The 15,743-nt window shown below is 48.9% G+C and overlaps 1 protein-coding gene across 1 annotated transcript in view; it reads left to right on the forward strand.

Moving 5' to 3' along the window:
• Window positions 1–15,743, forward strand: part of LOC147685381 (uncharacterized) — a 354,664-nt gene that overhangs the window by 132,195 nt on the left and 206,726 nt on the right. The window contains exon 4 of the mRNA XM_086941295.1: window positions 762–919. Coding sequence (XP_086797421.1) covers window positions 762–919 — 158 coding nt within the window. The remainder of the gene's footprint in view (window positions 1–761; window positions 920–15,743) is intronic.

Genomic DNA, 15,743 nt, shown 5'->3' on the forward strand with positions numbered 1-15,743 from the left:
AACCGGTATTTGGCATTTGGAATGTAGGTGGCATGATTGTAGGATTCGGTTTTTGACCAAATCGGTAACTTAAGGAATCGGTAAATTACCGAATTAACATACCGATTCGGTAAATTACCGAACCCTTAATTTAGGAAGCACTCAAGTGAGTGCTTTTCACATTTAAGGATTCGTTATTTACCACCAACTACAAGTTGGTGGTAAATAACGAAAACCGTTACAAAAGCAATTTTGTGCTTTTTTAACAGTGCCATGTGGAAGACATACTTATGTGTTCCACATGTGCACCCATGCACTATTCAGGGGTGCAACAGGGTGTCAATGTAACACCCTGCCACCCTTGTAAGTCTACCCCCTATTACCGATTCGGTATTTACCGAATCAGTAATTCTCATTCATTCCTATGGGCCTCCAGGCCCATAGGAATGAATGGGGAATACCGAATCGGTATTTACCGAATTTTACCGATTCAGTAAAATTTACAGAATCATTAGCTACATACCATTTACCGATTCTAAAATACCGAATCGGTAAAATTCGGTGTTTTAGAATCGGTAAATGATATTTACCTACATCTGGCCCCTGACTACTAGGAGAGTTGTTTCCCTCCGTAAAATATTGTGAGGCAATAAAGCGTTTGACCTTTGCACTGTAGTAATGAATGTGCAATTATTTGTACAGTTTCTCTAAATAACGAGTTATTGGGCCACACTTATATTCATTGCGATGGTGTTAATACATATTTCTTGTTGTGTTTTCAGGCATCAGCCAGGTGATGAGTCCATGAGCCGCTGCAGCTGCTGTAATGTAGTTCGGGATTCGTCTGTGTTCGTTCTGGGCACTCCCACCCCAGGGCAGGTGAACGAATGCCCAAAGAGGAACTTCAGCAAGAGATTCAAGCTCTGCCTTGAAGTTGCAGGTCAGTTAAAATACATTTTTTTTCTCCTTCATTTGCTCCCTGATTTGGGGCAAATAATCCGTCATCCCCCTGCCTGTATTGTTCACTGAATTGTAATAGATTATGACCTAATAGCGTGCTGGGTGCAGTCGTCAACTCCCATCCCAAGCGTCTTTAAACTTTAAAGCTCGCCCATCGTGGGACATTTGTGAAAGAAGGATTTGCGTAAGCTTAACACGATTTATACTAGAATTGAGATTTGCGAAGTCCCTGACATGAAAGTATGATATCCGTGCAGTTAACAAGAGCTTGTTGTGGATTTACCGTCAGTACTGATATAGAAGAGCATAATACATTTAAGATTTTGCCATGTCTATGTTCAAGCTTAAATGGGTTTAATTCAATAGCTGATGCAGCCTGCTTAGTAGAAGGAAGATAAGTAAGGTAGGTTAGCAGAGCATGAGACCTATGTTCCCATTTTTAAGTTAGAAGTAACTTTTATAGATTTAAAAAGGAAACTCTATGTGAAACTGTAGGCTTTATGGTTGGAGCAGAAATGAAAGGTACATTGAGGTTGTGCATTTCAAACTGGAAATGCTGCTAGAGAAGACCTGGTAGAAAGTAAAGCTAAAGAATTTGAGTCGGACTGTCCTGGGTGCAGCTTCAAATTTAGGACCATGAACTTGGAAAAACAGAAAATTAGAGAGATTGTGTACTAGAAGGATTTGCGACTGCCCGTGCCCTGAATTTAAAGGAGTCCGTGATGAGGTCAGTGAACTTAACCACCACTCACCATTTAAGCTCTGGCTGCTGGTAACTCCAGTCTGCCTTACCCTCTTGCCCACACATTATTGAACGGGGAACTACATCAGTGGGTGGGGGGGATATGTTAGCATGGTTGTTAAAAATTTGATGTAGCTTGTAACAGTCAAAAGGTGTGGGGAGAAGAGAAGGCTGCAGCTCTTTTAAACTATCCTCCATTCATTTGGAATGAATCTAATGTGGAATTCGAGGAGAATAATAAAATGATGAACTGTTATGAGGTTTGGTTTGATAAGAGCTTATCAAAGCTTACCATTATCACAACTTTAAGAATGCAAGCAAAAACTAAGGTGTCTCATGGGTAATGTGCATACATAAGGGGAAGCAAAACATTGATGACTTGGGAGGAAGGTAATGAACTAAGAAGCACTGTACAACCTCTTATCCACCGAGAGTCTCTTGAAATGAATGATTGTCTCAGTAGATGAGACCCTACTTGGCTGAATCACAGATTGTGGATCCCAAGCAGATTCCCATACCTGTGTATAAGTGCGATGCAAACAGGCTTGTGCTCTCAAAAGGAGCAGCATTTGATGATCTGATGGGCCCAGACCCCCACTGTGATTTTTGGAACCCCTCTTTTTCATGGTAATTCACACCGTGGTTTGGCTAGTTCGTTTTGAGGGAACGTTTGATGGGCCAAAGCTCTCCCTGCCCCCCCTTATTTGTTATTGGTAAATCATTCAAACCACCAACTTCTTCTATAACTGTCACACGGACACATCCCACACAGGTTGGGGCTCATATGCACAAGTTAAACAGCAGGAGCTGATGAAACTACAACGAAGATGTGCAATACAAGTGTTAGAACGAAACACCGTCTTCCTGGCATTGAAAGCCTTCTAAAAACAGCTGACAGGGACAGATGAGGGCAGTGCTAGTCCAAACGGAAAATACAACAGCAATGTTCTACTTGAATAAACTGCAGAGAACAACATCACACCCACTGTGGAAACCAGCTCAAGAGATATTATATTGTATTGTAATTGCATTTGTATAGCTCTTACTACCCCTGACGAGGCGTTGAAGAGCTTTTTTCGGCAAGTAGCACGCTACTCTGGGACCCATAGAGGATTAGTGTTGAATAAGTATAGTGAAACATGGAAGTACGTTTTAAGTGGTGGATAGGTTAGTCAGTTATTCGGATTCGGAAGGATAGCTGAAGGATAGAAGAGGAAAAAGGGTTTGTGTTTATATAGCGCTTGTTACCCCTGATGGGTTGTTGAAGCATGCTACTCCGGAAACCCTTAAAGGATTAGTGGTGAATTAGTATGGTGAAATAGGAAAGTAATCTGAGTGGTGGATATTAGTCAGTTATTTGGAGTGAGAAGGATAGCGGAGGGAAAGAAGGGGAAGAAAGGTTTGCATTCATATAGCGCCTGTTACCCCTGATGGGTTGTTGAAGCATGCTACTCCGGAAACCCTTAAAGAATTAGTGGTGAATTAGTATGGTGAAATAGGAAAGTAATCTGAGTGGTGGATATTAGTCAGTTATTTGGAGTGAGAAGGATAGCGGAGGGAAAGAAGGGGAAGAAAGGTTTGCATTCATATAGCGCCTGTTACCCCTGATGGGTGTTAAAGCTCTTTTCTGGCGAGTAGCACGCTACTCCGAAAACCATAAAAGATTACTGTTGAAAAATTAGTATAGTGAAATATGAAGTAATTTGAGTGTTGGATATGTTATTCAGGTATTTGGATAGAGAAGGGTAGGTGGCGGGATAGAAGAGGCAAAGAGGTTTGTAGTTATATAGCACTTGCTACCCCGAATGGGGTTTTGAATCGCTTTTTTGGCGAGTAGCCCAAGCGTCTTTAAACTTTGGAGCTCGCCCATCGTGGGACATTTGTGAAAGAAGGATTTGCGTCCTTCTGGAACCCATAAGTATTAGTGTTCAATTAGTATGGTGAAACATGAAATTAATTTGAGTGGTGGATATGTTAGTCAGTTATTTGGATTGAGAAGGATTGGGGAGGGGTAGAAAAGGGAAAAAAAGGTTTGCATTTATATAGCGCTTGTAACCCTGATGGGGTTTTGAAACGCTTTATTGGCGAGTAGCACGCTACTCTGGAACCCATAAAGGATTAGTGGTGAGTTAGTATAGTGAAATATGGAATTTGAGAAGTGAAGATGTTAGTCTGTTATTTTGATTTAAAATGATTGTGGAGGGATAGAAGAGTGAAGGACTTTTTATTTTTTAGGTCATATCAGTAGGAGGAGGCTTTTGGATGAGTAAAAAGAGTTTTTGGAGGAGAAGAATCAGAGGAAAGAGTTTAGAGAGGTTTGTTTTGAGGGATCAGTATAGTAAAAGAGGTGTCAGATGATGCAAAGAGGGGTAGAGTAGGAGAGAGTCTAGAAAGGATTATTTTGGGGATCATAGTAGTGGTATGCGGTTTGGGAGAAATGAGAGAGTGGATGTAGGATATATTGATGCATAGGGTGAGAGATAGGGTAGTGCATTGGAAACAATAGTAGAAAATAGTTTGAGATGAGTCAGAAAGTTGGGCTAGAAGATATATTGAGAGAAGTATAGGCTGTGAAATAGGGTAGTGCATTGGAAATGCCAAATTAGAAGAAAGTGATAAATATATAGATCCATAAGTATATTGAAAGTATGTAGATGCATAAAGGAGGTAAATATATGTAGATTAAAGATATTGCTAGAGGTACAGGATGAGAAATAGGATATGCTTTTTCAGGAGAAAGGTAACAGACACACTGATACAAGTACATGGAGGTATATAGATGCACAATGGAAGCAAGTACATGTAGACCAAAGATGATGTATATTTTTTTTAACCACATAATTATTCTGCATGAACACACAAAGATAGGTACATATCTTCAGTGAAAATAAATTGTGGGTGGATATTACTGAATGGGAACAGGGGCAGCATTTCTGGCCCTGGTCCCGACCAGTCTCAAACAGGCAACTGCCCTTGTCCTCTCCGCCCTTAACCGGCTCAAGCAGGCAACTGCCCTTGGCCTCTTCGCCCCTGAGAAGCTCAAACAGGCAACTGCCCTTGTCTTGTCTGCCCTTAGCCTCAACTCCCGGGCTGAGACGCCCTAACCCTGGCCTTTTATAGCCCTAGTAATCCGGTGACCCCTCCATCCAATGAGAACCCTAGCCCTAACGATATCCAATCACAACACTACCCCTAAAATCTGGAACCAGTAGGAGATCTTAGCCCTAGTCCAAGCAACCAATCAGTTAAAAAAAACCCTGATCTCTCCGTCCAATAGAGGCCCTAGCCCTACCAGTAGTCCCAACCCAAGTCCAAGTAACCAATGGCACAGGAAGCCCTAGTCCCTACTTCCAATAGCAAGCCTAACCCTACTCTTAGTCCCACACCTAATCCAGCAACCAATCACACCAGAAGCCCTAATCTCTACTTCCAATTAAAGGATTAACCCTAGCCCTAGTTCCACCCTAGTCCTAACAACCAATAACATAGGAAGCCCTAGTCCATACTTCCAATAGAAATCCTAACCTTAGCCCTAGTCCCTACCCTACATTGATTGAATCACATACCCAGAAACCAACCAGAACCCTAAAATACCCAACCAATGAGGACACTAACGCTAATCCAATAGAAACACCAGATACAACCAGCAATCAGTGTACACTTGTACCAAACAATAGCAGACTATATAAGGTCCCAGCTACCTCGGACAAGGTTTGCTGGCAAGGGAGTTGGAAGCTGCTGCTCTTTTCAGAAATCTGCCAGGAGACAGACGGGCTCAATCCACACTTTAGACTTCTGCAGGTAAGGGCCTAACAAAATTGTCCTTTAACAATACTGTTTGAATAAAACTTTACTCCCTCCCCCTGCCAAAATACGAAGTGCACAGTCCCTTAAAAAATACAGTTCAAACAGCACACAGCAGATTACTACTGTCTCAGAGCACCCTCTGATGTAGGATATCCCTGTTGCGGGGGGGCTGGTTTCACTGACTTGTTAACACAAATGGTGGCTGGGGGTGCACTGCTTACACACAGGTCTTAGCACAGAGCAAAGGAGAAATGTGGGGGGAAAAACTGGTAGTCACGGGGAAATAGAGGGATAAACTACAGTTTGGATTGAAAGTCCCACAATTCAACAGGTTAAAGGGAAGCAGTCACGAACAGGAAAAACCACAAGTTTAAACACAAAATTATGCAATCAGGGGCAGGTTAAAACTACAATTTTAAACTGTTACAACCACAGGCAAAGACAGTTGAAGATTTTTTCTTTTTTAAATCGATGATGCAATCACAGGTAGGGAAAATCGTTTCTTTGGGAAGAGACAGCACAAGTCTGCCTCCTTACCACTTCCTGGACTCTGCCCACTGCAATCTGGAGCACATGTAGGCTACAGCTCACAAGATGGAGGATAGGTGATAGAAAAGAAGGTATCCCTGGTTGCGATAACCTACTGGGTGAACAAACTACAGAAGCGGATAGACTAAGCAGACAAGCAAACACCATGCACAAATGGGAACTAAAACATGAGGTGATGAAAAAGATCTTCCAAAGGTGGGGAACACCGCAGATACAACTATTCGCAACATACAAGAACGTACAATGCAAAAGCTCTGCATCTAGATTTTACCACATAAAATCTCAAGCGAATACTCTGTCGATAAGATGGTCATGAAAATGTTGCTATGCCTACCCCAGGCCCCCCAATTTCAATGATCCCGCTGGCGATACACAAGTGCTGGTAAGAACAATTTACTCTAATCCTGATAGCCGCGTAGTGGGGTCCTCAAACATGGTTCTCAGACCTAATGAGATCTCAGGGACAGTTCATAAAACTCCTAGCAATTTAGGATCTACTGACAATGCATGAAGGTCAATATGCCAGACACCCTCAGCCTGAGAGCATGACTCCTCAGCACGTAGAGTTATGTCACCGTGACCCACTGAAAAGAGCAATAAAGATACTAAAGGAGGTAAGACGACCAACACCCAGAATATTTTACGGCAGCATGTGGAAGAAATTCCTACACTGGTGCAACAAGGAAGGAGGCCACAGGAATTGACCACAAGATGCACTGTGATCGGATAACTGCCTCACTTTCTGGACAAGCTTCTCCACTATGTTTTGCTTAAGGTCACCCTAGAAGCTATTATAACATACACGAGAGTGGTGATGGAAAGAAATTTCTTCACCACACCAGTTGAAAAACATTTTCTAGAGAGAGCAAAAAAGGTGTTGCTCTCAAGACGCATACCCCTGCCTGCCTGGAACCTCAATGCGGTGCTTACTCAGCAAATAATATCACCTTTCGAGCTAATGCAGAATGCACAACAAGCGTTCCTAACCCTAAAAACATTCCTCAGCTTAGTAAGGAGAGTTAGCGAGATCAGACACTCACCATGCAAGAGATGTATATTCGGAGGCACAAAGACGATGAGATGTGTGGAAATCCAAGGTTTATGACAAATGTAGTAATAAAAATCCATATGAAACAGGCTACACAGTTACCAGCATTTTTCCAGCATCCAAAGACACCACCAGAAAAAGTCCTTTGCACAGTGGATGGGTTTGACAGCTATAGTGGCTCTGACACCAAACCCACCTCTCTCTGCATCTTCACAAGCTCCACTTTTGTGCCTCCAAAAAAGTTATCAACCTCCAGTGCATTTGGTGCTGCCTTGGACAATAGCACCACCCTTGGAGCTGCTTTCAGTACCGCCTGAAGTCTGCTGAAATCATCAAGAGGGAAAAGAAAAAGTTAAAACCTAATTGATGTCAAGAAATTGGTACAGCCCATTCCCAGTGCCCAGAAATTTGCCCAAATGGAAGAGCTCTTTGGGTCCAACTCTCAATTCGTAACCATGCCTGATACAAATTATGGCCATAGAGAAAAGGTACCTCGGAGGCTGATAATCCCCTCCCATTTTACATCACTGATGCTGACCTATATTTTGACTTGCAAAAATGCAATTTGTTTGGATTCTTCTCTAAAAGGGGATATCATTACTCCTTTGGAGGCAGTCTCTTCATTTACCACAGTGGTACAAAAAGCAGCAGAAGCATTGGCGTTGACTGTGCCCTCTGTAGAGACATAATTAACATTTTGACAGATTGTGAAGCCATCAACTGCAGTTTTTTAGAGCCTGTTTGGCCGTTTGAGAAACACCCTTCTGAGTTCTAGCAGTCCAAGATATAAATGGCTAAATGACAGACTTCCCTGTATGATCCAAAGTTCTTCTTGTCTCACACACACTGAAAAGTCTGGTGTTACCAGCCTTCTTCGCAGAAAGGAACCTAATTGCCATTCCCATCCAGACCAATAGTCTTCTGACAGACTTGACCTATGGACAGTGAATATCACATGCCATTTAGGCCACTTTATGCATGCTCTGTGGGAGCCTGCAAAACGGACTTTTTTTAGTTTCATGGACCACAAAGAAAAGCCATTTACTGGTCTGGTCAGTGATTGTTTGATCTGAAAGAGACACGTTAGTGATAGATTCCTTACCTTAGAATATTCCCAGACGTCAGACTGGATCTGGAAATTTTTGCGTAGCAGTACCCTTGCGCGTCGGTAGGCGTCGTCTGCGGCTCCGCGTCCGTCGTCTGCGTCGTGGGCGCCGTGATGATGTCGTCGGAGTACTTAAACGCCGCCTCCGCGTGCTGACGTCAGTTCTTTTTTTTTCCGCGCCAGCAGCGCAGATCCGGAAAAAGGAGGACGGTGGTACCTTAGTCACTTTTTGACTAAACTTTTTGAGATCTTTTTGGTCATTCTTAGAGTCTTCGACTCCGATCGGTGCCGATAGGGATGCCAGGTTTCAAGCCTTGTGGGGACTGCGACCGACTGATGTCGGTCACCGACCCTCACCGTCGGTGCCTCCACTGTCTCGGCGTCGATCACGACGACAAGGCCTGCTCCGACTGTCTGGCCTTAACCTCGAAAGCTAGGCGGGAGCGGTCCCGCAAGCGGCTCGAGCTCCAGCAGTCGGCCCGCGCCGTGAGAGGTCCCGGTCCGGACAGAGGTCGAGGGACCGGTCGCGGGGGCGGAGCCATCACAGCTCCGGGAGTCGACATCACTCTTCAGGTTCGTCGTCGTCAGGTAAGCACAAGAAGTCGAAGAGACATAATCGCTCTTCTGACTCCCCCCGACGCTCGCGCAATGCAGCCGGGGGTTCGGGTGGCACCGCCCACGCGGCTCCGTCAGAGTCGCGGGCGTCGCGACCTGCCCCATACCCTTCGGTCCCTGGGCAGCAAGCGACGCCGGAGGAGATCGAGCGCTTCCTCATGGCCATGAGGTCCCTCAATCCTCCAGCGGGTTCCGCGGTGCCTTCGGGCCCAGCGGAACCATCCGGGGGTCCTAACGGGTCGGGTGTTCGGCCCCGACGCTGGTGGGTGCTTCGACCCCCAATGCCGCCGCCGCCGGTGCCTTCGAGCCCGGTGCCGCAGGGCCCCACTGGATCCTCTTCCGGATCGTCGCCGGTCGACCTGACGACCTCACCGGCGCCGGTTCCACAGGTGTCACCTCCGGCGCCGTCCCCAATACCTCCCTTGACCCGGTTCCGGCCCCGGAGCGGCCCCGGAGCGGCGCCGCTCTCGATGCCGCTTGGGGAGTTCTACTTCAATGAACCGGCCCCATCATTTGTCAACCCTGAGTACCAGGAGATGGGTGATGAGGAGGAGTATTAGGAGGGGTCTGAGGACCCTCTGACACGTGAGTGTCAGTCCCAGGAGGACTGGACAGGTGGACTTGGGGATGCCAGTGGTCTGGACACCTCGCCAGACACTGGTTTTGTCTCGCCTCCTAGCGTGGCTACGGAGGAGGGGGCAACCTTCAGTGTGGTGTTGACGCGGGCAGTCAAGGACTTGGGCCTTGAGCTCCCCGTCGCAGCCGTGAGGACTAATCTCCTCACTGAGTCCGTAAACCGCAGTCCAGCTCAACCGAGCCTCTGCTGCCGTTTAATGAGGCCTTGACTGACGTTCTTTTGGGCACTTGGTCCAGGCCCGCTACAGGTCAGCCTGTAGATAGGAACGTGGCCAGAAGCCACCGCCCGGCTCCGGGCGACCCTTGTTTCCTGTCCACCCACCCCACCCCTAAGAGCCTGGTCATCCAGGCCTCTAATTCCCAGACCGCATTCCCGTCGGCTACGCCTGATCGGGAATCCAAGAGGTATGAGAATTATGTAAAGAAAATATTCTCCTCCCTTAGTTTGGGACTGCGGTCTTCCAATACTGCATGCCTCTTGGGCTGTTACACCCACTCCCTGTGGGACACCTTCGCGGACGTGCTGCCACAATGCCCGGCAGAGGTCAAGGCTAAACTCGCCCAAGCCCTTGCGGAGGGTCGAGAATCGGCACGTTTCTCCATCCGGTGTGGGCTGGATACCACTGACTCACTGGGCAGAGCGATGGCAACGACGGTGGCGATTCGTCGCCACGCCTGGTTGAGGTCCGCCAACTTTTCAGCGGATGTCCAGAATACACTGATGGACATGCCGTTTGATGGCTGTCGCCTCTTTGGCGACAAGGCAGACCATGCGCTTGAGCACTTTAAGGACTTCAGGGCTACAGCCAAGTCCTTGGGCCTCTCGGCCCCGCGCCAGCAAACGGGTGCCTTTCGCTCCTTTCGTGGCCAAGGAAGGGGCGCCCCCACACGTGCTGCCAGCCACGCACTGCAGACTAACATACAACGCGGTGGCGGCCGTGGAAATCGCCGTGGAGGCGGTCGGTGACAACGGCGAGGCCAGTCCACACCTTCCCCCGCAGCATCCGCCTCAAAACCCTCCTAGTCCGTGCTTTCAGGCCCATGTGATGCCAGTGGGGGGCAGGGTTCGCCATCACCTCTCCCACTGGCGCACTGTCACATCGGACAGGTGGGTGCTGCAAATCGTCAGAAGGGGCTACTCCCTCCCCTTCGAGACGACCCCTCCAGCCATGCCACCGCAATACCACCACGTATCGGGGGATCACTTGCGGCTTCTACAGGACGAAGTTATGGCCCTCTTGGCCAAAGGGGCTATCGAGCGCGTTCCTGGGCCAGAAGTAGGGTGTGGTTGCTACTCCCACTGCTTTCTGGTACCTAAGAAGGGCAAAGGGGGCCTACGCCCTATCTTGGACCTACGGAACGTCGACGGCTTCCTCCGGAAGGAGAAGTTCAAAATGCTGACACCGGCTCAGGTCTTAGCTGCCCTGGACCCAGGAGACTGGATGGTAGGGTTGGACTTGCAGGACGCTTATTTCCACATCCCCGTCCTGCCGGCCCACCGGCACTATCTGTGGTTCACGGTAGGCCACGAGCACTTTCAGTTTACCGTGCTCCCCTTCGGCCTTACCAGCACCCCACGGGTGTTCACGAAAGTGATGGCGGTGGTCGCAGCTCATCTGCGCAGGTTAGGGGTTTCAGTCTTCCCCCTACCTCGACGACTGGTTGTTGAAAGCGGGCTCGCCCCAGACAGTCGTCAGCCACCTCCAGACGACGGCGAATCTCCTACACCTGCTGGGGTTCTCCATCAACGTGCCGAAGTCACACCTGTGTCCCTCTCAAAAGCTCCTCTTCATCGGAGCGGTTCTCGACTTGGCGCAGTTTCGGGTTTATCCCCCCGAGCAGCGGGTTCGGGATATTCAGGCTCTGATTCCGATCTTTCAGCCTTTATCCCGCGTCTCGGTCAGGTTGAGGCTGCAGCTTCTGGGGCTGATGGCTTCCTGCATCCTTCTGGTGCATCACACCCGTTTGCGGATGCGGGCTCTGCAGTGGGACCGGAAGTTTCAGTGGGCCCAGCATCAGGGCAACCTGTCCGACCATGTCCTGATCTTGGAGGGCACTGCGAGACAGCTGCAGTGGTGGCTCACGGACCGCGATTGGGTCAGCGGCAGATCCCTCTTCCTTCCCCAACCGGATCACGTAATTGTGACGGACGCGTCCCTCCAGGGATGGGGAGGCCACATGGGAGAGGCGGAGATTAGAGGCCTCTGGTCTCCGGCGGAGTCCCAGCTCCATATCAACCTTTTGGAGCTGCGGGCGATTCGTCTTGCACTGAAGGCATTCCTCCCCTCTGTCCGAGGGAGTGTAGTGCAGATGTTCACGGACAAAACCACCGCCATGTGGTACTGCAACAAACAGGGTGGGGTGGGGTCATGGACCCTATGCCAGGAGGCTCTGCGCCTCTGGCAATGGCTGGAACATCAGGGCGTGACCCTGGTGTTTCAACACCTGGCAGGTTCTCTGAACGCCAGGGCGGACGAACTCAGCCGTCAGTGCATGATGGATCACGAATGGCGTCTGAACTCGGACGTGGCGCAAGGCCTCTTTCAGCAGTGGGGAGAGCCTTGGTTAGATCTATTCGCCACAGAAGAGAACGCGCAATGTCATCAGTTCTGCGCGTTGGAATTTCCAAGGCGGCACTCGCTCGGAGACGCTTTTCGTCGCGAGTGGAGTTGCGGTCTGTTGTACGCCTTTCCGCCTATACCACTTCTGCCCAGAGTGCTGAAGAAGATCAAACGCGACTGGGCCCAAGTGATCCTTGTGGCTCCGGACTGGGCACGAAGGTACTGGTATCCCAAGCTACCCAGTATGTCAGTCAATCCCCCGGTTTGTCTGCCTCTTCAGGAGGACCTTCTGTCGCAGCAACAGGGGACGGTCCTCCACTCGAACCTGTCCAGTCTCCACCTCCATGCTTGGAGATTGAGCGGTGACAGTTGAGGCCATTTGACTTGCCTCCTGAAGTCTGTAATATCATTCTGGCAGCCAAGCGTCCCTCCACAAAGTCGGTATACGCCTGCAGGTGGAACAGATTTGTGGCATGGTGCACAGCAAAGGCTGTGGATCCTCTCTCTGCCCCTCTTTCTGAGGTTCTTCTATTCCTTCTTTCTCTTGCCAAGCAAGGCTCTGCTCCGGGCACTATCAAGGGCTACCTTTCTGCCCTCTCAGCCTTTCTAAGGCTGCCTGACCAGCCATCTTTGTTCAAGTCCCCTATTGTAATTCGTTTTCTGAAGGGCATCACACACACGTTTCCACCTGTTCCCTTCGTGATGCCTCAGTGGGACTTGAACCTAGTTCTTACTTTTCTGATGTGCGCTCCCTCTGAGCCACTTCACAACTGTCCTATCCGCCTTCTTACTCTGAAGACTGCTTTCCTGGTTGCCATCACCTCTGCCAGGAGGGTGAGTGAGCTCCAGGCTCTATCCTCTAAACCTCCTTTCCTTTCTGTCCATCCGGACAAGGTTGTGTTGCGGACAAAACCCTCTTTCCTACCCAAGGTAGTCACAGCCTTCCACATCGGGCAGTCCATCACTTTGCCCACCTTCTTCCCGCCTCCGCATCCCTCGAAAGAGGAAGAGAGGCTCCACCGTCTGGACCCAAAACGTGCGCTCTCATACTATCTGGATCGCACACACCAGTTCCGGGTGGATGACCAACTCTTTGTTGGTCGTGGGCGCTAAGAAAGGACGGGTGGTGCACAAACGGACCATCTCTCGGTGGATCGTGTTGTGCATCCAAGCGTGCTACTCTATGGCTAAAAAGGAACCTCCTGTTGGGCTGAGGGCCCATTCCACTCGGGCCACGGCGACTACTACTGCCCTGGGCCGAGGAGTCCCCTTGCAGGACATTTGTCAGGCAGCTACGTGGGCCTCGCTGCACACGTTCGCGAGACACTACTGCGTGGACAGCCAAGTCCGGAGGGAAGGCTTCTTTGGCCGTTCCGTCCTCCAGGACATTCTGGTGTGATTATTGGTTCGCAGACCCACCACCGGGGTTGGTATTGCTGGGGTATCTATTCTAAGGTAAGGAATCTATCACTAACGGTTCTCTTTCAGATGCACAAGTTACTACTTGTGTAACGATATATCTGTAAGAGACATTAGTTAGTGATAGATTCCTTACCGACCCACCCATCCTCCCCGTTCTGCGAACCGATATCTAGGGTTAAGGTCATCCCCTTTCAGGGCCCTAGTTTCAATGGCACCAGTGTTGGTTTTTGACATGGCTCTGCGTTTTTGGCGCGGAAAAACTGTGTCTAAGAACTGACGTCGGCACGCGGAGGCGGCGTCTAAGTACTCAGACGACGTCATCACGGCGCCCACGACGCCCACGACGGATGCGGAGCCGCAGACGACGCCTACCGACGCGCAAGGGTACTGCTACACAAAAATTTCCGGATCCAGTCTGACGCCTGGGAATATTCTAAGGTAAGGAATCTATCACTAACTAATGTCTCTTACAGATATATCGTTACACAAGTAGTAACTTGTGCAACACTTCCAAACAGATCCTTTGGTGCATTTTCTATTCTACAAATGGGCACAGCTGTCCACCCAAGCCATCATGCATGAATACTTTTGCACTGGTTTCTCCAGAGATGCCCAAGCCATGCTCGTGGACATGCACTTGATGGCAAACAGCTATTCAGTGAGAAAGCCAACTCCTCTCTGGAATGCGTCAAAAACAGTAGGGCTTCAGCTTGCTCATTAGGCTTAGCCTGGCTAAAATGACAGTTTCACCAACAGTGCAGGAAAATGTGAGACTTATTTGAGGGCAAAACAGTTTAGACAGAGACAACCATCTCAGCCAGTACTATCATCCCAATAAATGTACTTCTTTTTTCAAGGCAGCAGTAGGGATGCCATCACAGACCACAGCTCCAGCTTCCTCTGCTATATCTGCTGCCTAAAAACCTCTCTGCCTGCTTTCCCTTGCAAAGTTACCCTCTTTGGTTGGTTGTTTGTTGTGGTGGGAAATCCCATTATTCCACAAATTATCAGATGATCATAATGCACCTAAGAAGCATTCATCTACTATGCACATGCTATGCCCTACCCTTCCTGTCCTCCCTCTAGGCCATATTCCTTCCACCAGAATGTCCCCTCGACACATGCTTTGAATTTGGAGGCAGAAATTATTACAGTGCTAAACAAACGAGCCTTAATAGGTGCAGCCTCTACAGGACTGGGACAAAGGATTCTCCTCACTTTACTTTTTGTTTCCCTTGAAGGACAGAGATCTGAGACCCACCCTTAACCCCTGCCTCTTTTATGAGGTTGTCTCTGAGTCAAGTCATTTTGGTCTTAAGGGTGGGGTATCCGCTGGACCTCCAGGACACCTATTTTAAATTACCAATCATCCCCACCCACCGACATTGGCAGTGGTACACCTTTTGTTCCCAGTGCTACCTCTTCACAGTCCTTCCGTTCAGCCTGCTGGCCGCACTACGCTTTGACAAAAGTGATATCTGTTGTGGCAACTTCACTATGGAAGTTCAGAGTCCATGTGTTTCCATACTTGGATGACTGGCTGGTGAAGGTGGTGCCTCTGTTGCTGGTCAAGAAACAGCTTCAGTTCACTGTGACCCTTTTCTAGGATTTATGCATTATGATCAGTGCCCAAAAATATCACCTTACTCTCATGTGGAAGCTTAGGTTCATAGAGGCAGTAAGGGACACAACCAGCATAAAGGCTTTTCCTCCTCCTTAACCCCTTGTGTGTCAGGAACAGCTGGGAGCCATCCTCTGGCACAGTGGGCATGTGCTGATGATGGATCCAAGCCGCCCACGCACCCACCCAAGGGAGAAGCTCTTGTGTTCCCCCGTGGGTCGCCTCTCTATATGCCCCAACCATGGATTGAAGCGGAAGCGCTCCCACTTCCAGCCCTGCCCCCTCACCCCGCGATCTGATGACGATGGAGCACATGCCGACGTCGTCCAAGCCATTTGCTTCTAGTGCAGTGCAGAGGAGAAGGAGTGGGGACAGGAAAGCGTTTTTTCTTTTCCCAGTGTCTATTTGCAGTGCATTCCTGCCGTACAATATCGGATGAGGCCGCCATCATCAGCAGGAATGCGCTCACTGGCACCAGGGATTGCCTTTTATGCTGCATTTGTATTGGGCGCTCCCAATAACGTGGGCATTGCTTTGACCATCCTCTCCACCCCCATTACCCCCCCGGCCACTGTGGGGGGCAGATCGGCCATATTTTTGGGCCCAGAAAGCCACTAGACACCAGGGATTTACATTTTTTTATATGTTGTGCCATGATCGCTCCCAATAATATAAGCATTGTTTTGACCATTCTCTAA

Source organism: Lissotriton vulgaris, chromosome 10 (assembly GCF_964263255.1).
Source record: "Lissotriton vulgaris chromosome 10, aLisVul1.2, whole genome shotgun sequence".
NCBI classification, from domain to species: domain Eukaryota; kingdom Metazoa; phylum Chordata; class Amphibia; order Caudata; family Salamandridae; genus Lissotriton; species Lissotriton vulgaris.